The sequence below is a fragment of the Panthera pardus genome, unplaced genomic scaffold, assembly GCF_024362965.1.
Source record: "Panthera pardus isolate Hobbes unplaced genomic scaffold, ASM2436296v1 HiC_scaffold_12, whole genome shotgun sequence".
Classification (NCBI taxonomy): Eukaryota; Metazoa; Chordata; class Mammalia; order Carnivora; family Felidae; genus Panthera; species Panthera pardus.
Genome location: NW_026526677.1, coordinates 1705227 through 1728531, shown reverse-complemented (window position 1 = coordinate 1728531; position 23305 = coordinate 1705227). Strand labels below are relative to the sequence as shown.

Genomic DNA, 23305 nt, shown 5'->3' with positions numbered 1-23305 from the left:
ACCAGCCATAGCTGCGGTGAATAAGGCAGGCACCTCCACCCGGCACGCCCTGGGGCTCAGGGGAGCCCGGGAGCGAGGCAGGAGCCCCAGGAGCTTGGGGCCCTCCCCCAGGGCTCCCCTCACTCACTCACACAGGCGTGCATGCACGTGCACACACACACACACACACACACACACGTGCACACACGTGCACACGCACTGGCTGAAAACAAGGTCTCTGCAGCGCCGGGCTCACACGGCCCCCCCTCTGGCAGCAGACGTGGGGTTTTATTAGTGCTACAAATCAGATATCACACAGTTTGGGGCTGACATGGTTTTTATAAGAATTATTTAGGGCCCTGGCCGCCGGTGAAGTCCCAGGGAGAGCCTGGGAGGGACATCCAGCTGTTCGGGCCGCCGGAACCCCCGACACTTCGTAAAGGGAAGGTATGAAAGGCCGGCACCTTGTTCTGTTTAAGGGGGCGCGTCACCCCTGCCCCGGGCCCGCCGCAAAGGCTTCTGGGAGGCACCTCCCCCACGGCAGGGAGTGGAGGCCTGCAGCGGCCAGGGGAGGGGGCCGGGGGGCCCCGGGAACACCCACCCAGGGGCACTGAGGCTCAGCCCCTCTCGGCGGTCTCCCCAGCTCCCTCTGGAGGGTTTCCGGGGTTCCCCTCCCCGCTGCCCCGGGCCTGTCGCCAGCCAGAGCATCACCCAGGCCCAGGTCGCCGGCTTGGGGGCTGCCCCAGCATCGTAGGGAACATCACCTCGGGGACGCTCGCAGGGGCTGAGATGGCACTCTGTGGAGGGAAGATCTGCCTGGATGGGGGGGGGGGGGTGTCCTGCTGGAAGCCGTGGGCAACCATCTCCCAGCCTCAAGTTGCCCTGAGGAGTGAGGGTGGCTTGGCCCCACCTCTGACCTGTAGGCCCCTGTGCTGGCCGGGGGCGGGCAGACAGGGGCCCCTCCTGGCTGGGCCTCCTCTGAGTTTCATCTGAGTTTCCCGCAGAAGGGCCCCCGGGGGCCTTGGGGATCTTGCCTGTCTTGTGTCCCTCAAGGAGGGAAGGATGCTCACTTGGTCCCTGGGGTGTGAGAGACACCAAGGCCTGTGCCAGGGACCCTGTGCAGGGAGGGTGAGCATCTAGCCATGGTGGGGGGGAGGCGGACCCCACTCGGAGAGGGCACAGCCAGGCCCAGGCAGGGAGAGGCCTGGGGTCTCCCGCCCACCCCTCCCCCGACTGGCCTTGAGCGGGGAAGGGAAGCAGGCCGGCCTCTCCTCCCTCATGGTAACGTCAGGGCTCCAGCATCCTTCCGAGGAGGCCGGGGCCAATCAAAGCCAGATGTGGGGCAACAAAACGATGCTGATGATTTCGACTAGGAAAAGCCCTATTTACCAAGAAATAATGAAGTGATTCGGGGCGTTGGTGCTGAGGTGACCTCAGCCGGGAAGGAGTAAACGCAGATGCCGAACGGGTCTCCCAGGGCCACGCGGGGAGCAGTTCTGGTGTCCCCACCGGCAGTGGCGACGGGGTTGCCGTGGAGGGGGCCCAGGCTCGGCTCAGGGGCGGTGGGGAGGTGTGCAGGGGAGGGTTCGCTCTCTGCCCCGAAGGGACACAGTCAGTTGCAAAGGTGGGACAGGCACACGCACGCACGACGAGCGGGGCTCGGCCCGGGGCCCCCGGATGTGGAAGGAGCAGCCCACACTCCGCGGCAGCCACACCTGGACAGACACGGATTCCTGAGGGTGAGGCCTGGGAGGGGTGTGAGGGGAGGGAGGCCCCGGGCGTGGCCTTGAGGGGAGGAGTAAGGCAAGGGCTGGGGTCCCCGGGGCTGCAACCCCCTCCCGCTGCCGGCCTGCTGGAGCCCCGGGAGCCCCCGGCCCCGGCCGTCCAGGCCTCAGCGGTGTGGACACTGGAGTCTGCAGCCGCCACAGACCTTCGGGGGCAGAGAAACACCCTCATCCCCGCCTCCCGTGAAACACCCCAGGAGAAGTCCCCAGTCCTGCCCGGAGCCACGCAAACGTGTGCACACAACCATGGGCCCAGAGGCATGAGCGGCCCGGGGCAGACATCGCGGTGCCCGCACGCAGAATGGCACCCAGACCCCCGCGGGAGTCCCCGGCCCTCGTCACAGCACGGATGGGCCCGGAGGGCGGTGCCCAGGCCTCCCTCCCGTGACATGCCCACCACAGGCAAACCCACGGACACGGAGGGTGGGCTTGGGGTTGGCGGGGGCGACGGCACAGGAAGGAGTTAAACCTGGTGACAAGAGATAGATGCACAGCTCCACACTGGGACACCTCACGACGTGCTTGTGACGGGCGGGTTGTAGGGTATGTGAACTATGTCTCAATGAAGCTGTTTGAAGATACAGAACGTGGTGCCCGGCTCGTCCTGCCCCGAGTGCCGGGAGGGAGGCCCCGGGAAAGTGGGAACGGTGACCCCGGGGCACGCAGCTCAGCATCCGCACCTCACCCGCCAGGACCCACCCAGGCCTAACCCAGCTCTGAACTCCAACGGCCGGACGCAGGGCCGGCACGTCTGGCTCGGGGGACTCTCTGGGTTTGGCGGTTCCCCAGTTACACTCGTGTACCCGCGTCCGCACGCACAGACTAGCAGAATTTGGGGTCACACGAAAGCCAGGAGGTGGGAGGGGAATGCTAAGATCACAGTCACTCCAGAGGAACCTTCCAGGAGGCCTGGGGGGTGGGGGACGAGAGGCAGTGCTGTGTCCCTGGGCCTGGGTCCCCTGCGAGGGGCTGGGGGCTCCCGGGGAGGGGGCGCACACACAGGCCGGGAAGCAGGGAGCCCACGTGACCTGGGGCCCCAGGCTGCAGGAGGGCTGTGTGGGTGCCTTCTCGGCACCGGGGTCTGGCCGGGCAGGTGGGTGAGGAGGGGGTCCGCGCTGTCATCTGCAGTCAGTTACTCAAGCCCTGTCTTCGTGATGCAGCCCCAGGGGGGGCTCGGCCGGCCCTCGAAGAGGAAAACCAGCCGCTGCCGGAGAGACCGTGGCCAGATGGGTTTCTGCTCCTTCCCGGCAGCCCTGGGTGGCTGGGCCTCACCTGGAACTTCTGGGGCGGAGGGGGGGGGGGGAGGGGGAGGGGGAGGGGGTTCCTGAGATGTGTCCCTGTGGGCCTGGGGCCCGCCTGCTGCGGGCTGTGGGAATTAAGCAGAGCCCCCGCTCGGTCCCAAGGGCCCTTCCCGGCCCCCTCAGCCCTTCCCCGGCGGCCTGGGCCTGCCGTAACCTGGCGTCACGGGGATCTCTCATAGCTTCTCACAAAGTAAACAGACCTCCCACATGGCGACAAATGGACATCTCAGGAGCCTGGAGACTTGGGTGCGGGGGGGGGGGGTGGTGGTTACTGGGGGCTGTCACTCTCTCCCTCTGTCCATTTACTTCCCCCGGGAGCTGGCGCCCTGGGTGCTCCCAGAAGGACCGTCCACAGGGGAAGGGACACCCAGGCCCTTTGGGTCGGCTTCCCAGCCCCACGTGAGGTGTCCAGTCAAGGCTGGGGGGCCCACTGGGGTCGTTCCCCGTGTGGGAGACCCTCCTCTGGTCCCCACGCGGAAACCTGGACCGTGTCTCCCAGCCGTGCAGGGACAAAGGACGCTGCGTCGCGGCGAAGACGACCGTGGGGCGGTTATCTTGGGGGCAGAGACGACCGTGCAAGGGCTCTCCCTCCCCAGCCCCCAGCCGGGAGCCGCAGAGCGGAAGGGGTGTCCAGCCAGCTCCTCAAGCCCGCCTAGGGGTGGGGGTGGAGCAGTCCCCCCTCGAGCAGCCCCTCCCAAGCTGCAGGCCCCGCTTCCTGGATTCCTGAGGCTCTGAAGGCAGCCCCCACTGCTGCCCGCCCCCCCCATCCAGCCTTCCCTCCTCCCTCCTCCCTAGGCAGGGAGCAGGCTCTGCCGGCCCCAGGGGTGCCGGGGAGACCGGGGACGGGATGCTGCTGCTCTGCTCGCCAGCCCCTTCCTCCTCCCTGCAGAAAGACGCGCAGGCTGCAGGGGGGGTAGGGGACACTGGGGTCTCGGCGAGGCCGAAGAGCGGGGCGGTGACGGGGGGCCGTGCCGGGTTATGCAGGGCGGCCGGCGCTGGACCTGCTTGGATGAAGGATGGGATTCCTCTCCCAGCCTTGAGTTGGGGTCCTCAGGGCCATGGGGCCCCATGAATTATTTCTCTAAGGAGAATACCGTTGACTCTGCTCTCCGGTCGCCTTCCGGACCTTCCCCATCACTTTAAATCAATGCTGAAGGGCGGCGTTTGCCCGGACCTTCACCCTCCAAGTGGAGGGAGCTGCGAGGCCCACGTGATGCAGCCGTCCCCCGTCTGGGTGTCCCTCTGGGCAGGGGGGGTTGCTGAGCCAGTCCTCACTTCCACCTGCCCTGCGAGGCCCCCAGAAGAGGGGAGCGCAGGAGGGCAGCACTCGAGGACGGGGACCCAGGGGGTGATGTGGCCCCCCAATGATTTCTGGCTTGCTCCCAAATCCCCAGGCCCAACCTGTCTGCGCGAAACCCACGCAGACACGCTCGTGCCGATGGCCCCAGCTGGGTTCGCCCGGGACCCTCAGCAGGAGGGCTCCCCGCCCCCACCCCCCGGCTGCAATGGGGTTCCCCCCCCTTAACTCGGGGGACCAGAATGGGTCACGCCATCACCCAGGCCCTGCTCCATCCGTGCAGCCAGGCGCCCGTGTGTGCCCGTGGGGTGCAGCCCTGCACGGGGACACCGGGTACAGAGAACGGAGTCGGGGGTCTTTACTCCACACGCAGGACTTTATTGGGGCCGTCACAGGCCGAACCAGCCGGGGACACCACCACGCCGCGGGTCCCGGCTCTGCCTCCGCCGCTGCTCATCCAGGAGCCTGTCCTGGATGTCTTCGTCGCTAGGGCTGCCGTCAGGGCTCTGCTTTTTCTCGGGAAACAGATCGGGGAACGTGAAGGTCTGTCCGTGCGCCTACGGAGAAAAGGCAAGGCCTCCAGCACCGTGCCGAGGACAGGGACACTGGGCCCTCCTGCGCGGAGCCGACACGCGGCCAGCGTCTCGGGGGCGAAGGTCCTCGCCTGGAAAATAAACATCTCGGCCTGCTGCTGGCTTTTATCTAACAGCGGGAAGCCATTACCCCGGACAATGCCCCTTTTCATCGACATTATCTCTCCGAGGCCTGGTGTCTGCATTGGCTGGGACCTCATTAAAAGCAGCCCAGCAAAGCGCCCATTCACCGGGCGCGGGGGCAGCCCGGCCGGACTGGGGGGCAGGAGCGAGGGGCAGGAAAACCCGGCACAAACAGCGTCTGGTGCCACACTGAAACTTTTTCCATCCAAAATACCTAAAGGCCTTTACCCACATTAAAGACTACCCCTCCTCCCGGCTCGGAGCTTGGCAAATAAGACGCGTGTAACGTACAAAGAAATGTACATATGCAGCAGTCTATAAATCAAGACCGGCTTTGCAAATTAACTGGTTTTACGTCTTTCACTAAAAGTTCAGAATGTGCCAGTGTCGGCCAAGCCCCAACCCAGACCCCCAAGCATGTGTGCGGGGGCACCGGCCGGGCCCGCTGGTGCGGAGGCGGGCGCTCTGCCCGCTCCCCGGGGACCCGGGCAACCGTGAGGTGCTGTTTCAATTTGCTAAATACCCCGGAGCAGCTCCCCGGATCGGGGGCGCGGGAGGGGACGCGCCAGGGCAGCGCCGTCTGCTTCCAGACGGGCGAAGAAGGATGCAGGGCGGCCTCCGTATCTGGAAAATTTTAATAAGTAAAATCAGTCAAGTGCGCTGGTTCTTGGAGACCCTTGTTTTGTAAAGAAACTTGGCTTTGGGCAGGCGGCCAAGTATGATATGAAACAGCCCACCCCCACCCCGAGAAGAGGAGGTTTATAAATTCGGATCACACGGCGTGGGGCGCAGGCCCCAGCAAGAAAGCAGGGCTGTGTGCACGCGGTAGCCAGCCTGCTGCAGGATTAGCTTACACAGCTCAAAACTGCTTTTTTTTCTTTTTTAAAATACCAAAGGGCAATAGTTTACATGCAGGGCTGACTGCCCAGAACGGGGGTTTATGTGTAATATATCGAGGTGATTTTGCTAGCTTTCTGAGGTGGGGGAAAACCCAAAATGACATTTTAAAATATAAATACAAAGATGGCAATTTGCAACAGCTCAGGAAAAAACGGAGGGAGCTGCCGCGAGAAATTCTCCCTCTCTTATCCGAGACAACGGCCACTTGTGGGTGCCGACTGGGCCCCCCGGGGCGCCCCTCTGGAGGGAAATTCGCCTTGTACTTCCAAAAGTAAGCCCTCGCTTACTGCCTGCGAAGGGGAGAGTGTGAGCTGCTCGGTGGCAGAAAGGACCGGGACAGGAGACTGTCAGTCCCAAGCGCCCCTCGGGCCATCGGCCGTCCCCCACGGGCTCCCGCCGGCCAGCGACCGCGGTGGGAACGGCAGGCTTCCGCGCGCAGGGTGACGTTCCCCTGGCTGCGTGGGCCACAGGGCCACAGAGATGTTTATCAGGGCGTCGGGGGAAACGTGGGGCCCCCACCCCGCCGGACGGGCTTTTCCGCAGCAGTCAACTCAAAATAGATTCGGAAACTTAATTTGTGTTCGTGATTGACCCTCGTGCGCTTTACAATTCGCTCTGTTTTTGAAAGCCCCAGAGCGGGGCCCACGGGGACACACGGGGAGGGAGAGGTCGGGCTCGGCACGGGGGTGGGGGCAGAGAAGGGACCCTTTCGGAGGGGAAGGGCCCGAGCTTCCTGCCGGTTTCCAGGCTGGGGGGCGGGGGTCCGTCACAAATGCCACTCTGGGCCGGCAGGAACCATGCCCAGCAGGGACTCTGTCCCCAGTTGTGCTGCCCGATTTCACAGAGGAAGAAAGGCACGTCGAGCGGCAGCTGCACGCACCAGATCTAAGCAGGCTCCGCTGAGTGAGGTGGGGCCCGGGGAAGAATGTGGGGGCTCGGGTGACTCAGGAGCCGCTTGTAACCGTAGCTGGCCTGCTGGAGCCCTGGTGGCGAATGCCGGCACGCGGGTGTGGGCCCGCACGCCGTGACAGAGACAGATGGCCCGATTTCACACACAGGACACAGGCGCCTTTATAAGGCCAACGGCCGCTCGCTCCACCTGGATAGGCTGGTTTTGTGCACGGCAAATATTAGGCCAAATAATTACGGGGGCCCCTGTTTAAAACAGCAACTGCAGTCAGAAACGCTGCCGTGCTCACCCGGTCCTGCAAGCAACGGCCTCCTAGCGCCTAAAACGGGGCCGTGGGCCCAGGGGGTTTGCAATAGCGCTACTGCCATCTAGTGGCCACGGCCGGCCGCCTCCCACCGTGAGCTCCTGACACGGAGGAGGCCCCTGCCCCCAGCTCCCCGCCGCGTGTTTCCAACAGCGGGGGGTGGGGGGCAGCCAACGGACCCTGCAAGGAGGGCCCTCGCTGGCAGGTCCTCACGGAGACCAAGGGGAGGCCCTGCTGGGGGTCCTGGAGGGCTCGTCCGAGGAGGCTCCAGCGGGGTCACCTCACGCTGGACAGGAGGGCCTGAGCAGGGGGCTGGGAAGCCGGCTTTCACTCGCCACGGCTCTGGTCTCTGGCCGGCAAAAGCTCTGATGGGGTCCTGGACCCTCTTCCCGAGCCCCTGGCCAGGCAGCACACAATCCAGAGGACGGGGCAGAAAGTGCCGGTGCCCCACAACCCAGTCCAGAGGGGAGGGGGCTCAGCCAGGGCCCCGGGGCGCGGCGAACCCACCCAGGCTCGGAGGCGGCTGCCCCCCACCCCCCGCCCAGGGCAGTAACTGCCTCCCAGCCTGAGGCCTGTCGGAGGCCAGGCCAGGCCGTCCATCCGCGGCAGGAGCCCCTTCGGTGCTCGGAGAGCCCTGGTTTCTGCCTGAGCCCAAACCCCCTGGACCTGAGTGGACCCGCCTGTGGTCACAGCACGTTCAAAGTCCAAGGGCGCGACACAGCTGGCCCCTGAGAAGTTCCGAAATGCCCTGCGCGGTCCCCTCCCATCAGCTGAATGTGCTCGGAACGCCAGCTCAGCCTGGGGATTCGCCGGGGGTTAGAACTAAGCGCAGGCTCTGCCCCGCGCGCCGCGGGCCTGGAAATCCTGCCTCGCAGGGCCCCAGGCGGGGGCTGCTGCACAAACACGTCCCCCGCACCAAGGTCACGGTCGTGATAAGTCACGCCCATGACTTGGGACTCTGCCCGAAGCCCACTCACCAGCTGCACATAGGCCACCTTGTAGTCTGGTTTCTTCATCCTGACGTTTCTGTAATCCCTCTTCCTGTTGGAACCTGTCGGGGGGGGAGGGGGGAACACTTTACTCCAAGCACGAGATTTCCAGTGCAACTAATCCAGGAACCCACTTTCTAGAAAGAGGCAAACGTGGAAGAGTCGGTTGGTCTCCCACAGATTACAGCAGGTCACGCCCGAAATGTGACCGGTTCACATTTACCAAGTGTGCTCGGGGCGGTGAGCACCGCCAGGCTCTGCTGTTGAAAACGCAAACGTGTCTGAGCAACTCGAGAAACCCATATTTCCCGCGTGTCAGCACCGCGACCCCCGTGGGCTGCCTCCCCTCACGCAGGAGGCTGCCGGGTGGGGGGACAGAGGTTAAGGGAACAAAGAGGAAAGCACTTTGCTGACCGGCTCCCGAGGCAGAGGGGACGCGGGCTGCGCGGCGTGGTGCGGCGTGGGCAGGGTGGGAGCGGGAGCGGGGCCAGCCCGCCCGGGTTCCGTCCCAGCTCTGCCCTGTGGGCAGCGAGGGCCCGGGAGGCTGCTTCACCCTGAGTGCCTCAGTTCCCTCACGTGCCAGGAAGCAGACCCCCGGAGCGGCTGCGATGAGGGGAGCCCACCCCCCGGCAGGGCGGCAGGGGCCCGGGACGCACCGTGCTGCACCCTCGTCCGCACGGCGGCCACGGGCACGTTGTAGATGCGCTCGAGGTAATTCCTGACGTCCACCCTGGTCATCCTGGGCAGAGAAGAAAAGCGAGACTCAGCCGGGCCGAGATAAACGGCAGCTGGCCAGTGGGGCAGGAGCCACAGGCGATGCGGCCACCAGCCCCGCTGGCGCTCTCCTGCCCTCCATACGTCGGCAGGGGGACACGGGGGGACTGGTCAGCTGCAGCCACCATTTGCGCTCACTAGGGGCCAGACCCCCAAGCAGAGCTCTCCCGAGGGAAGGGCCGATCTGGGGGCACCCCTGGGCGGCCAGGAGCCTGGCCCACCATGGCCAGTCCCTTGCACAGCTGCCTCCCCACTGCAAGGTCCTTTCCTGGAAACGGCAGCCAAGGCGTCGGTAGCTTAGGCCCCCAACCTTTGCACCTGACGCGGCATCATAAACCTCATCCTTGGCCACACCTGGCCTCTAAGAGCTGACGCTCAGGCCAAGCCCAGGCCCATGCGCGGGGACAGTCACGTCCTGAGACTCCAGAGAGTGCCCTGCAGCTTGGGTGACAGGACGCTGCGTCCCTCCAGTGGCCAGGGCCTCTGTGAAGGAACCACCTTGAGAACTAGGTTTTGGGAAGCCATGGTAAGGAGCTCCAAGAGGATGGGCCCGCCTGCTGGGAAAAGCACTGAGCTCAATGCAGGAAAAGAAGTGTCAGGCCCTCAACTAGGCTTCCCTGTGGGGGGGCAGCCCGGCCTCGCCCCAGGCTCTGCAAACAGCAGGAAGGCTCTGCAAACACCAGGACCTGGGCCACATTTGCAGAGCAGCTCGGAGAGAGCAAGGGGAAGCCACACCTATGAGCCGGGCTCTGTGACACCAGCAGGTCGGCCAGCCCCTCGGGGGCGCTCCCCAGCCCGAACTCGGGGGCTTACTCCATGGGGATCCGGAACTGCACGGTGTCCTCGGGCTGGGCCGTGCCGGGCCGCACCAGCCGAATGAAGAAGTTTGTTCGGAAGACACGGAGCTGGGGGTTGCCCAGCTGGTACAGAGGGTACCTGAGAGGGAGACATTCGTCTGCATCAAACACTCAGAATGCGCGACCTCAGGGCTGCCCCGGCACACCCCCATCTGTTCACCCATAGCCACAGGAGTGGGAAGCAAAGGGGGGGCAGCTCTCCATAGGCCGGCACCCCACGGCCCCCTGTGCTGATGGCATGGCTCTGCCCGGTGTGGGCCCCGAGACCCCTGGTGCCCATCCACTCAGAGTAGCGGGGGCTGCAGACCCTCAGGGCCGGCCCCTGGAAAGGGCCCATGGGAGACTCAAGGAACCGGCCAGCAGAGAGCACGCCCACCGTGGCCCCCCCCACACGCTGGTGGCCGGGCTTGGAGACACGCTTGTTCAAGGTGACGGTCCCACCAGCACGCAGCCCAGCGTGGCGGTGCTCCCTACGAACCCTGGCTTTCCCCGCAGCAGGGGCGTGGGCACCCGCACACCGTATGGGTGGGAGAGCATCACAGTCCCCACCCTGAGGACTCCCAAAGCAGGTGGGCACAGCTGGACAGGCGATGCCACCACCCACAGCCCCGGCCCACTGACACTGCCAACCCCACATGTGCTCTGGGCCTGCACACGGCAGCGCAGCCGGGTGAGGAGGGTGTCTGAGGTCCAGTCTGCAGGGAGGCCAGAGGCCAGGCCTGGGGGAGGGTGGGCACACAGGGACACGGGGTGCCATCAAGGGTCTCACTGGGACCCCCGGTGACCAAGCTGCGGCGCTGCACACGGCCCCCGATCTTGTAGTGTGAAAGGAGGCTGGTCGAGGCCAATCCTATACCGGGCAGAATGAGGACAGCCAGGGGTTCGGAGGCCCTGGTGAGCCCCAGAGCTGAGAGCCATCTACCTGAGAGCTGCCGGTGACCAAGTCATCATGGCAGCTGCCCGGCAGAACCTCCGTGGTGAGAGAGGGGTAAGGGCAGTTTCTGGAGGCTGCAAGGCCTCAGGGAACAAGAGGCTTGCCTTGTTTTACCCTCCACTGGAGTTTGGGCCAATGGCTGGCTACCCAAGGGGCTCACTTATTCCCCCTGGTGACCAACGGCGGCACTGCAGGGGGGCAAAGTCAGGCCCTCTGGGTAACTGTCAACAGACCCTCCACCTCTCCGGGTCCCTGGGTTTGGGGGTGGGGGGAGGCCCAGTGTGAGGGTCGGAGGTTAGAGGCCTGAGCCGGGCAGGGAGCGAGTCTCCCCCGGGCGGGCATGGCCTCAGAACCCCCCTGTCCTCCCCGACGCTGAGCGTCAGGATGAGTCCCAAGGGCCTGCCTGACGCTGGAACCTTCCAGCCCCGGAACAACCAGCACTGCTGAACACCCTCCCTCGGGGCTCGAGAACGGGGCTCTCCCGGCCTGGTGGGAGGGGCCGGCACCCCTGCGCTCCCGCCCCGCCCCCTGCCCGGCCCTCCCGCGGATCCCACAAGCGCGGATCCCACAAGCACGTCTCCAGCGGAACTCCCAACTTCTGCTCCCAGCACAGCGCTCTGGCTCGCTGCCACCTGCCCTACCTCCCTGTGGCCCCGAGGGTGACTCACCCGTGACCCCACCCTCCCCGCAGGTCCCGCCGGCTCTCCTCCCGACCCGCGGCCCTGGCTGCTCCCCACGTCCGCGCCGGCCCCTCGGCCCCGCTGCACCTGCCGGGGCGCCCCGGCCCCGCCACAGGCCTGCAGGTCCACGCGGGGCGGCCGCGCGCGAGTGCGTGCGCCACCCGTTCATCCCGGGGCCGGCGCCGCTCGCAGGGGACACGGGGCGTCAGCCTCCAGCGTGGGGGGCGGGCCGCGGGGGTCCCGGCGGACACCCGCACAGTGTCCTCGCCCCGGCGGCGCGGGCGGCGGTGACCCTCCCGGGCGGGCGCCCGTGGTCCGCGCCGCGTCCGCAGCCCCCTGTCCTGCACCCCGCCCCCCACCCCGCCAAGGCCCGCGCCCCGGGCCCCCGGCCCCCGGCCGCTCACAGCACATTCCGCGCCATCGCCGGCTTCCGGGCCGCGGGCGGAAGGAGGAGCACGCACCGCCCGCGTGGGCCCGCCACAGCGCCCCCTGGCTTCCGGGAGGGCGCGCGGCGCCCCGCCCCTCGCCCCGCCCCCGCCCCGCCCCGCCCCACCCACCTGCCCGCCGCCCCGCCCCCCGAGCACACCCCGCCCACAACCACTGGCCCGCCCCCCCGACGGTCCCGCCCACCGCCCCGCCCCTCACACCTGCCCCCAACACCCCGCCCCGTACACCTGTCGCCCATCCCCATTCCCCTGCCCCATCGCTCCGCCCACTGTCTCACCACGCCCACTGTCCTGCCCACTGTCTGGCCCACCGCCCCTCACCTGTACTCCTAGCCTACCGCATCCGCACCACTCATGGCACCTGACTCCCTCTGCCCCAGCTTCCTGTCTCACCAGCCCGGACCCACGTCCCTACCCCACTGCTCCTGACCCATTCACCTGGACCCTACCCAGCCTGAACTCCTTGTCCTGCACACCCTGTAAGAGCCCAGAATCCCTCATGTCCCTGGGTCCCTCCCAAGTCCCGCGCACCCTCCAAGTATCCAGAACGCATCTTGCCCCAATCCTCTCTCACCCTACCCATGGCCTACAGCACGCCCTTAGTCCCACGTGTCCCCCCCTCCACACCCCTCTGCACCCCGCACTACCCCACATGCAACTGTAGGCCATGGCCAGCCAGCTAAGGTCGGAGATGGGGGAAGGGGCGGGTGAGTGGCCCTTGTCTAAGGCCCCTATCTCCATCTGGCTGCGGTGGCTTTGTCCCCTCCCAGATCTCAAGCTCCAAGGCCCCTCACAGCCCTTCTGGCCAGCACCAGGCTGCTCTCCCCATCTCCTGTGACCCCTTCCCCCTTACAGCTTCCCACACAGCCCTCATCCAGGGGATCCCCGACTCCGTAGGGCACATGCGGGACCCACTGCCCCCTCCCCACCAACAGCATGCAGACCTATGTGGGGGGACCAGGCTGCAGCCTCCCTCCTCCAGCCCCCAGGCCCCGCTCTTCCCCGGTTTCCTATGCCCCACGGCTTTTGGCCATTCGTCAATCCCTTTAGCTGCCTCTCCCCCACCTGAGTGGCCTGTTCTCTTTGCACCAACAGCAACTTCAATCCTCCTCAGAGCCTCAGAGCCGGGAGGGCAAGAGGGAAGTGCCAGCAATCTGTGGGGGAGAGAAGGGACCCCCAGGAAGTAGCAGAAGAGCCTTGCCTCCAGGGTGACCACGGTTCAGGCAGCAAGGAGGCTGGCCCTGCCGGCTGTCCCAGGCTTCGGAGAGGAGGGCCTGGGTCACGGAGAGCGGCTGGGGCGCCCTCCTTGTCCGTGTGTTTGGCATAAGTGGGTTCGCCTAGGACGAAGCTACTGAAGGTGAGTGGCCGCTAGGGACATTAGCCGAGACAGTCCTGCCTTCTGGGGAGGCGCAGAGAAGGACAGGGCTCCAGGCCCTCTGTAGGAAGAAGTCAGTGGGGAGGGGGCATGCTGGGTGGCAGGGAGGGGCATGGAGCTGGAGAATGGGGATCTCGGGGCCAGGAGACTTCTGGTCAGCGCCGCCTCAGGACGTGTTTGAACTTCAAGGCATGATGTTGGGTGTGACGCGCCCTCAGAGATGTGGCTGGAAGGCAGGCCCACGGTGTGTGTGGCTGACGGGGGAAGGCAGTTGGCCGACTCTGATGGGTTGGAGGGGGCCACCTGCTGCTCCAAGGAGAGGGATCACATCTGAGCAGGTCGCTGAGGGTCGTGGAGGAGGGTGAGGGCAGGGATGCGGTCTCCATGGTGCAGAGCCCTCAACACTCCGTCCCATCTCTCTGATTATCTGCCAGTGGGATTCCTCCCCATCAGGCCTGGGATTTCTGGGTGCAGAGGCTGGTCTTGCAGCCTGGGGCACCTGCGTGCACCTTCCCCCTTCCTCCCTCCCTGGTGTCATCAGACCTACCCCATCACTGGCCACATGCCTTCCCTGGGGTGGGACTGCCACATAAAATGGAAGATGCCCAGTTAAATTTGAAACGCTGATAACTTTGTCTCGTTTTGTTTTTAATAGACACTATTTTTTAGAGCAATTTCAGGTTTGCAGAAAATACCCAGAAATTCTAGTATGTGCCCCTCCGCTCCCCCATGGATTGCCCCTTTTTTTAACACGCTGCATGAGCTGGGACACTTGTTACAAGTGACGGAGCCATACTGACACCTTGCTATTAACTGAAGTCCACCATTGCCATTAGGATTCCTTCCTGATGTTGTACATTCTGTGGGTTTAGACGAATGTATAAGGACAAGCATCCACCAGGACAGGGTCATATACGGAGTAGTTTCATGGCCCGAATTCTCTGTGCTTTGCAACCCCCTGGCAACCACTGATCTTTTTTTACACTTTCCAGCGTTTTGCCTTTTTCAGAGTGTCACGGTGTTGGAGTCCTACAGCATGCTGTCCTTTCGGATTGGCCGCTTGCCCTTAAGATCCATTTAAGGGTCCTCTCTGTCTTTTCATGGCCCCATAACCATGAAGAGAAACCACAGCCTGGCTTCCAGGGCGGCCGCCCCGTCCTCCTGCATTTCCCAGCGGCAGCGAGAGGGTTCCTGCCACTCCGCATCTCGGGCGACATTTAGTGCTGTCGGTATTCCGGACTTGGGCCATTCTGACCGGTGTGTGGGAACATGCTTCTTCTAGTCTCACACGTGTGTCCACTCACGTGCTGAGTTTTCCAGGCTGGGCTGGGGCGATGGGGCTTTTTTCAGAGAGCCGTGGACACCCTGGGCTACGGGGGAAGGATGGGGTGAGCTTGGAGTGACTTCCGGCTGGGTAGGAGGCAGGAGAGAGGCCGTGTGTGCACTCACTCACTCACGCACTCTCACTCGTTCGTTCCACCCATATTTGCCGGGAACGACCGTGCGTCCAGCATCTTTCCAGGGGTTGAGGACACAGACAAAAGCACTAAACCGACAAATCCTTTGCCTCCGTGGTTATTGTCCCCCAAGTCAACAAGTGACGAACATCAGATGCTCTTGGAGACGCATGTGGGGAGGTAACAGGAGGTGGGAGGGGACTGCAGTTTGGAAGGAGGGGTCAGAGAGCCTCCCTGAGAGGCATTTCAAGTGAAAAGGTCTGGTGGTGGCGTGGCTAAGCCGCTGGCCCTCAGAAGCCCCTCATCACCTGCATGAAGGGAGCCTGACCCTCTGTCACCCCACCTGCACAGAAGGGCTCCCCCAAGGGCAGGAGCGGTGGGGGTGGGGGATGGGGTTCAGAAGGCTTCTGGCGGGAGGAGGGGACCGGCTCTCACCCTGGGTCCCCAGAAGCAGGGTTCTGGGCAGAGAGATACCCATGAACCAGCCCTAGGTGACCCTGGGGAGCAAGAGAGCCAGGTGGGGAAGGACAGAGTTGAGAAGAGGGTGTAGAGGGGCTGGTTGGGGGCACTGAGATGCCATCGACCTTTCGACTTTTTCTTTATTTATATTCTGTTGCTTTTGAGCTGCTTTGTAGAAGCAGGCACAGCGGTCACCCCACTACCTGGTTTGGCTCTAACCTGCGCTGGCCTCCAAAGCCCAGAACTACGAGCCGTGTGCCTACCACCTACCGCGGACACGCCCTGTACGCAGGCCCGAGGTGGCACAGTGACACCGGAGGAGGCTTGCTTGCTTGCTTGCTTGCTTGCAAGCCTGCCTCCTCCCCTGAAGCCCATGAGGAACCATAGGAAATGGAGAACGTTCCGGAAGGGGACAGGGCGTTTCTTGGCCCACATAAGGGCCAAGATCATCAAATTCCCAGGCGTGTGTCAGTCTCGGGCACCAGCTGGGTGTCCTATGACTCAATGCAAATCCCGCCCTGTCCACCTGGAGTCGGCCCGCTCCCAGAAGACCCCCCCCCCTTCAGCGGCCAGTCTCCCAACCAGGTTATCACCTGTGCCTCTGACCGATGGGCTATAAACTGGAGGCTCCCACGCCCCCCTCCTTGGGGATCCATCGCTGGATCGTCAGTTAATTATAAAAGAATATAATCGGGAATGGCCAGGCGGAAGAGGTGCGCAGGGTCCGGCGTGGGGGCGCGGCGTGGAGCCTCCACACTCTCTGAGGGTCCCCCCCCTGCCCAAATCTCCACGTGTTCGCCGGCCCGGAGGCTCTCGGAACCCCTCCTCTTAACGGAGGCTTCATTGCAGAAGGCTGACTGATGAAATCATCGGCCTTTGGCGATTGAGCCCATCTCCAGCCCCCTCCCCTCCCCGGAGGTCAGGGGGCAGGACTGAACCTTCCAACGGTCCTCCTGGGCACCCAGCCCCCACCCTTAGGGCCTTTCTGGAGCCTCCCTCTAGCGCGTCACCCCGCTGCTACACAGAACCAGACACCCTCTTCACCCTTGTGGGACCGAAGACAGGGACCAGCTCCCGTAACAAAAGAAGCTTCTGTTGTTCTTGGGCGCCCCAAGGGTTCGGGAGCTGCGAGCCAGGCACCGTGGACAAAGACCAAGTATCTGTGAGGATTAGCCTTTGGTCATCTCAACGACCCAACGTCGATTTGCCGTCAATCACCATATCGCAGCCCGGCTCCGTGCCGGGGGAGGCACCAACTGTGTCCTCCCGGCAGGTCCCTCTGTCCCGCTCCTGGCTGGGGCCTCCCTGCTCGCATGGGCCCCCAGGCCTCACCGCTTCTCCAGGCTGGTGCCCCCCTCCCCTGTTTGAAGCCCACAGCCCCAGCGTCTCCTCCTGACTACACCGCCCGGCGGCCTCCAGCGGCCCTATGCCTCTCACCGCCTCCGTCGGGCGTGCCCTCCTTATGGGGGCCCCCTGGGTTTCCGGTCCCCGGGGGTCTCAGGCAGCCAGCCATCCAGCAGGGCCCAGCGTCCCTGAGCTTCGCCAGGAGCAGTCCTGCCTCGGGGCCTCCCGTGTGGTTGAGAGGGTTCCCTTCTGGTTTGAAGGCTCCATAAGTATGAGGCGGCCCTGCTGGCTGATGGTCAGGCCGGTCAGGCTGGTACCCGCACAGGCAGGACAGCCCAGGCCGGGGCCGCAGGGTCTTCTGGACCCTCCCCTGCACCTCACCGGGCATCAGTCCTGGCTTTGGGGCCCCAAGCAGGCCGCACTCCCCGGAGCCGAGGTCACCCGGCCAGCACAGTGGGTCAGGATGGCTGGTCACACGATGGCACCGTGTGGCATGCCTGCCTTCACGGCCGGGCTCCGAGACTCTGCCCCGTGAGCACCGAGGTTCCCTCCACAGGAGTCCCTGGCACCTGTGCCGAACCTGTGTCTGCCTTTCCCTCTGCCCTTGTTCCTGGAGGCGCGTCTCTGCCAGGGCCTGGCGTATAATAGGAAACGGAAGCCTTTGCAAACCTGGGCATCAGGACGGCGTGTCACATGTCTGTCTTCACCAGTATCTGCCTCTCCTGTGCATTGGCCACTCATTGGTCATTCGTATTCCTGAGTCTGTGACTTGTCTGTTTATGTCTTTTGCTCATTTTTGCCATGAAGGTGTGCTATGGGCCGAATCCCGTCCCTCCCAAGGCCGTGTGTTGGAGTTCTGACCCCCAGCACCCCAGGATGTGACCATATCTGGAGACGGGGACTGTACAGAGGTGATTAAGGTAACATGGGGTCACCAGGGTGGGTCCTGATTCCGTGTGTCCAGTGTCCTGGTAAGAAGAGGGATCAGGACCCAGACGGGCACAGAGGGACGGCCCCTTGAGGACATAGGGAGAGGATGGCCGTCCACACACAAGGAGGACCCAGCCCATCGCCCCCAAAAGCATCTTTGGACTGTGGCAATCTCTTCTTTCCTCCCTTCCTGTGCCCCTCCCCATCCCCATCAAGCAGCCAATGACCTGGTTAGCTTGCATTTTCTGGAGTTTTCTATAAATGGAAGCATATAGTTTCTCCTCTTCTCTGTCTGGTTTCTTTCTCCCAGCATAACTATTTTGGGATTCATCCATGCTGCCTCGATCCTACATTCCTCCAGATTGCCATGGTATGGACAGACCAAAATTTGTTTATGCTTTCGTCTGTTGATGGACATTTGGGTTGTTTCCAGTTTTTTTGACGATTAAAAATAAAGCTGCTATTTACATTCATGTGAAAGTCTTTGTGAGAACAAACATTTAATTTTCTCATGGGGAAATGCCTGGACATAAGGACCACATCACATGGCAGGTGTACGTTTAACTTCTCGAGAAAAAGGATACTGCCGAACCGTATCATTTCACATTCCCACCAGCGACCTGAGGTTCCCCTGCATCCTGCCCAGTGTTTGGTATGGCTGGGCTTCTCAATATTAGCCACTCTTATCGGTGGTTCCTGTGATTTGACGTGGCGTCTCGCCGATGACCGTGGCTTACTTGCTATTCCGAGATCTTGTTTACTGAGGTGCCTGTTCTTCAGCCCATTTTAAAAAATTGGGTGGTTTGCTTTCTTGTTACCGAGTTGTAAGAGTTATTTCTATATTCTGGGTCAGCCCCTCACGAAATACATGTTTTGCAAAGGTTTTCTCCCAGCTGGCATCTTATGTTTTCATTCTCTTTACAATGAAACATTGAAATTTGAAGAGCAAATTTTGAAGATTTTGGATGCATTTCAATTCACCAATATTTTTGTTTTTCAGGGATTGTGCTTTTGGTATTATATCTAGGAAATCTTTGGTGATCCATATTCACAACCATTTTCCCCTATGTTTTTTTTTTTTTAAATTTTTTTTTAACGTTTATTTATTTTTGAGACAGAGAGAGACAGAGCGTGAACGGGGGAGCGGCAGAGAGAGAGGGAGACACAGAATCGGAAGCGGGCTCCAGGCTCTGAGCTGTCAGCACAGAGCCCGACGCGGGGCTCGAACTCACGGACCGCGAGATCGTGACCTGAGCTGAAGTCGGCCGCTTAACCGACTGAGCCACCCAGGCGCCCCTTCCCCTATGTTTTTATATTCCTGGTTTTACATTTAGTCTATGATCCATTTTGAGTTAATTTTGTATATAGTATGATATGTGAATTCAAATAATCCTCCTTCCTCCTCCTCCTTCTCTATCTTTTTGTCTTGTGTGTGGATATCCACTTGCTTCAACATGATTTATTAGGAAAGCTATCATTTCTGCATATGTGTGGGTTTATTTCTAGAATACTTTGCTCTGTTGATCTATTGGAATATCTTTATACCAATATCGCCCTGTTTTGGTTACCCTAGACTTATCCTAATTCTCAGAATGTTAGCCTGACTTTATTCTTTTTCAGGGTTGTTTTGGCTACTCTTGGTCCTTTGCATTTCCATATGAATAGGCTTGTGAATTTCTACATTAAGAAAATGCTGGGATTTTCACTGGGACTGCATTAAATGCATAGGCCAAACTGGGGGAGAGCCGGCATCTTAACAGTGTTGAGTAAGCCTTCCAATCCATGAATACTGTACAGCTCTCTGTTATCCAAGTCTTTGACTTCTCTTGGCAGTGTTTCATATTTTCAACATGTAACTCTTGCACGCCCTTTTTCAGATGTATCCCTATTTTTTGATACTATTAGGAAGTGGTGTTTTTAAGTGTTAATATCTGATAGTTCATTGCTATTTGACAGAAGTACAACTGACTTTGTATGGCGGCCTTGTGTCCGGAAACCTGGGTAAACTCCCTTGTCAGTTCTTGTGGCTTTTCCTATAGATTCCATTGGATTAGAGGATCCGGTTGTCTGTGAGGAAAGCAGCGTTCCTTTTCCCCCTACAATTAGTGTGACTCTGTCTGGCATAATTGCACCGGCAAGAAATTCCAGTACGATGCGACTGCAAGTGGTGAGCAGACATCCTTGTCTCGTTCCTGTCTCTGACGAGAAACCTTTGTCTTTCACCATTAGACGCCCATCATTAGGTTGAGGGAGTCCCCTCTATTCCTGGTTTGCCGGGAACTTTTCTTTCTTTTTAAGTCAGAAATAGATGTTGAATTTTGTCAAAATGCTTTTTCTGCTTCTATTGAGATGATCCTATGGCTCTTCTTTCTTAGTTGGTTAAAATGGTGAAGTACTCTGATTGAGTTTTGAATGTTACACAAACCCATGTTGCTGGGATAAACCACACTTGGCCATGACATGTAATCCACTGTTGAATTCTACCTGCTAAAATTTTACTTAGAATTTTTGCATCAATGTTTATGCGGGATAGTGGTCTATAATTTTCTTGTATTGTCTTTGGTTTTGGTATCAGGAGAATGCTGGCCTCATAAAATGAGTTAGAAAGTATTCCATCCTTTTCAATTTCTTTTTTTTTTTTAGAAGAATTTGTATGTATGGGGCACCTGGGTGGCTCAGTCAATTAAGCATCTGACGCTTGATTTCAGTTCAGGTCATGATTTCAGCAAGGTTGGTGGGGTCGAGCCCCAAGTCAGGCTTGGCACAGGGGCTGCTTGGGATTCTTTTTCTCCCTCTTTCTCTGCCCCTCTCCCACCCCCCCCCCCCACCCCCAAATAAATAAACTTTAAAAGAATTTGTATGTTATTGCTATTATTTCTTCCTTTGAATGTTTGGTAGATCCAATAGTAGATCCCAGAGTTGGGACCCAGATAGGCCTAGAGCTTCCTTTGTGGGAAAGGCTTTAACTACACTTTGAGTCATTTAATCAATGTAAGATTGCTTGTGTTGTCTGTTTCTTCTTGAGTGAGTTCTGATTTCAAGAAATGTGTCCATTTTCATCTAGCCTGTCAAATTTGTGGGCATGAGGTTGTTCATAAGTTTCCTTATTATTCTTTTATCTTTTGACATCTGTACAGTCTGTAGTGATGTCACCTTCCTCAGTCCTGATTTTGGTAATTCCTGCTGTTTTTTTTTCTCCTGATTAAATTGACTAGAGTTTTGTCAATTTTTATCGATGTTCTCAAAAAACAAGTTTTTATTTTATTTTTATTTATTTATTTTTTAACGTTTGTTTATCTATTTGAGAGAGAGCAAGCAGGGGAGGGCCAAAAAGAGAGGGAGAGAGAATCCCAAGCAGGGGCTTGAACTCATGAACTGAGAGATCATGACCTGAGCCAAAACCAAGAGTGGCCGCTTAACCAATTGAGACACCCAGGTGCCACTCATTTGATTTAAAAATTTTTTTTTCTGTTATTTTTCTGTTTTCTATTTCATTGACTTCCACTTGATCTCTATTAGTTCCTTTCTTGTGCTTACTTGGGTTTAATTTGCATTTATTTTTAGATTTTCCTTAAGGTGGGAGCTGAGGTTATTGACTTGAGACCTTTCTTATTTTCTACGGTGGATATTTGGTGGTGTAAATTTCGCCCTCAGGACCACGTTAGTGGCATTCCACAAGTTCCCTTGTGCTGTGCTTTCATTTTCATTCAGTTGACGATGCTTCCTAAGCATCAATTGCCTTTTTGATTTTTCTTTGACTCATGAATTATTTAGAAGTGTGTTATTTAGATTCCAAACATTTGAGAATTTTCCAAGGATCTTTCTGTCATTAATTTCTAGCTTAATTTCACTATGGTCAAAGAATATAATTTATGTGACTTGAATCCTTCTCAACTTATTGAGTTTTTCTTATGGCCCAGAACATAGTCTGTATGGGTAAATGATGTATATTTGAGTGGAGTATTCTATACCTGCCAAGCAAGTCAAGTTGGTTGGCAGTATTGTTCAAGTCTCCTATGTCCTTGCTGATTTTGTGCCCACTTGTTGGATTAATTGTTGAGAGAAGGTGTTGAAATCTTTGACCAGGACCATGGATTTGTCTGTCTCCTTTCAGTTCTATCGGTTGTTGCTTCATGTAACTGTAATTCCTTTTAACCAGTTGGTGTGTTTGTTAAAATGTGTTTCTTGGGGTGCGTTGGTGGTTCAGTTGGTTAAGCGTCCGACTTTAGCTCAGATCATGATCTCATGGTTTGTGGGTTCGAGCCCCACATCGGAATCTGTGCTGACAGCTCTGAGCCTGGAGCCTGCTTCGGATTCTGTGTCTCCCTCTCTCTCTGACCCTCCCCCACTCGCACTCTGTTTTTCTCTCTGTCTCTCAAAAGTCAATCAAACATTTAAAAAAATTTAAAAATATGTGTTTCTTGTAGGCAGCATATAATGAAGTCTTGCTTTTTAAACCCAATATGACCAGCTCAGCCTCTTAATTGGGGTGTTTAGACCATTTACATTTAATGTGATTATCGGTGTGGCTGAGTGTGAGTTAATCATCTTGTTACTTGCTTTCTATTCATCTCACCTGTTCTTTCTACTCATTTCCCCCTTCTTCTGCCTTCTTTTGAATTCTCAAGGGTCTTATTTATTCCCTTTTATCTCCTCTGTTGGCATTTTAGCTGTGGCCCAACCTTGGCTGGTTTTTTGTTTACAGTGTTAACTTATCACAGTTGGTTTTGATTGGTTTTTCTCCTCCTTATGGGTCACATTCTCCTATTTCTTTGCCTGTCTGATCAGTTTTTATGAGATGCCAGACATCATGAATTTCCTGTCAGTGGGTGCGGGATATTTTTATATTTCTATATATATTCCAGAGCTTTGTTCTGAGGTGTAGTTAAGTTATCTGGACACATTTTGATCCTTTCCAGGCTTTTTCTGATTTGCAAGGCAGGTTTGGAGCAATGCTCCATTATTTATCCAGGGTTAATTATTCCCGCTACCGAGGCAAGACATTTCTGATACCCAATGCCCCATGAATTATCCACTTTTCTGGTCTGGTTGCTGGGAGCAGACCCTCTTCCCGGCCTTGTGTGAACATCAGGCACTGGTCTCTCCAATCCTTTCCAGTGGCTCTCTTTCCAGCCTTGGACAGTTTCTGTCCAGTGTAAATGCTGGAGGGGCCTCTCTGCAGGCCTCCAGGGTTCTATTCCTGGGCACTCTCTCCTTTGTGGTCCTCAGTCCTATGCCTAAGTCTCCCCAGACCCTCAGCTCTATATTGTCCACTCAGAGTTCCTCTTGGACCTCTCTGCAGATCCCCCTTCCTTCCCTGAGGCCTGGAAACTCTCTCAAAAAAAGCAAACTAGGCAATTGTGGGACTCAACCTGACTGTTTCCCATCTCCTTGGGACCTCAGGTGTTCACTGCCTGATGCCCACTCTCTTGAAACCATTGTTTTGTGTATTTCTGTTCGGTTCCTCCCCCCGCCCCCACTGCTTTAGGTTGTTTCAGGCAGGAGGATAAATCTGACCCCTCTTGCTCTGTCTTGGCTGGAAAAGAAGTCTGCCTTTTGATGAACATCTTTGATATAGAAACATAAAATGTCCAAGTAATGAAATCCACTGAGCTTTACCTTTCTTCCCTGATGCTTCCACTGCTTGTGAGCTTAGAAATTTCTCCCCAGCATGAAAGCAGACAGACACGTACCTACATTTCTCTCTAGGTTTAGTTTTAACAATTTTTTTTTCATGCTGAACTCTCTAATTCTCCCGGCATATATTTTGGTATTTGGCATGCAGTGAAAATCTCCTTGCCTTTTCTTCTCCACATGCACGTCTGATTTTCCCAACCTCTTTTATTAAACATCTCACCACCTCCCTTTC

The 23305-nt window shown here is 58.7% G+C and overlaps 2 protein-coding genes across 3 annotated transcripts in view; one reads left to right on the top strand and one right to left on the bottom strand.

Moving 5' to 3' along the window:
• Positions 1–23305, top strand: part of PRR33 (proline rich 33) — a 63724-nt gene that overhangs the window by 9561 nt on the left and 30858 nt on the right.
• Positions 4719–11931, bottom strand: MRPL23 (mitochondrial ribosomal protein L23). Of its 2 annotated transcripts, XM_053899315.1 has the most exons (5): positions 11830–11931; positions 9768–9890; positions 8837–8919; positions 8169–8242; positions 4719–4918 (listed from the first exon to the last, which is right to left on the bottom strand). In XM_053899315.1, exons 1-5 carry the CDS (start codon positions 11844–11846, stop codon positions 4751–4753), a joined length of 465 nt encoding a protein of 154 aa, XP_053755290.1. In that variant the 5' UTR covers positions 11847–11931; the 3' UTR covers positions 4719–4750. The 2 variants fall into 2 exon arrangements, with proteins under 2 accessions (XP_053755290.1, XP_053755291.1); XM_053899316.1 differs by lacking the exon at positions 9768–9890 and having other exon boundaries at positions 11830–11867.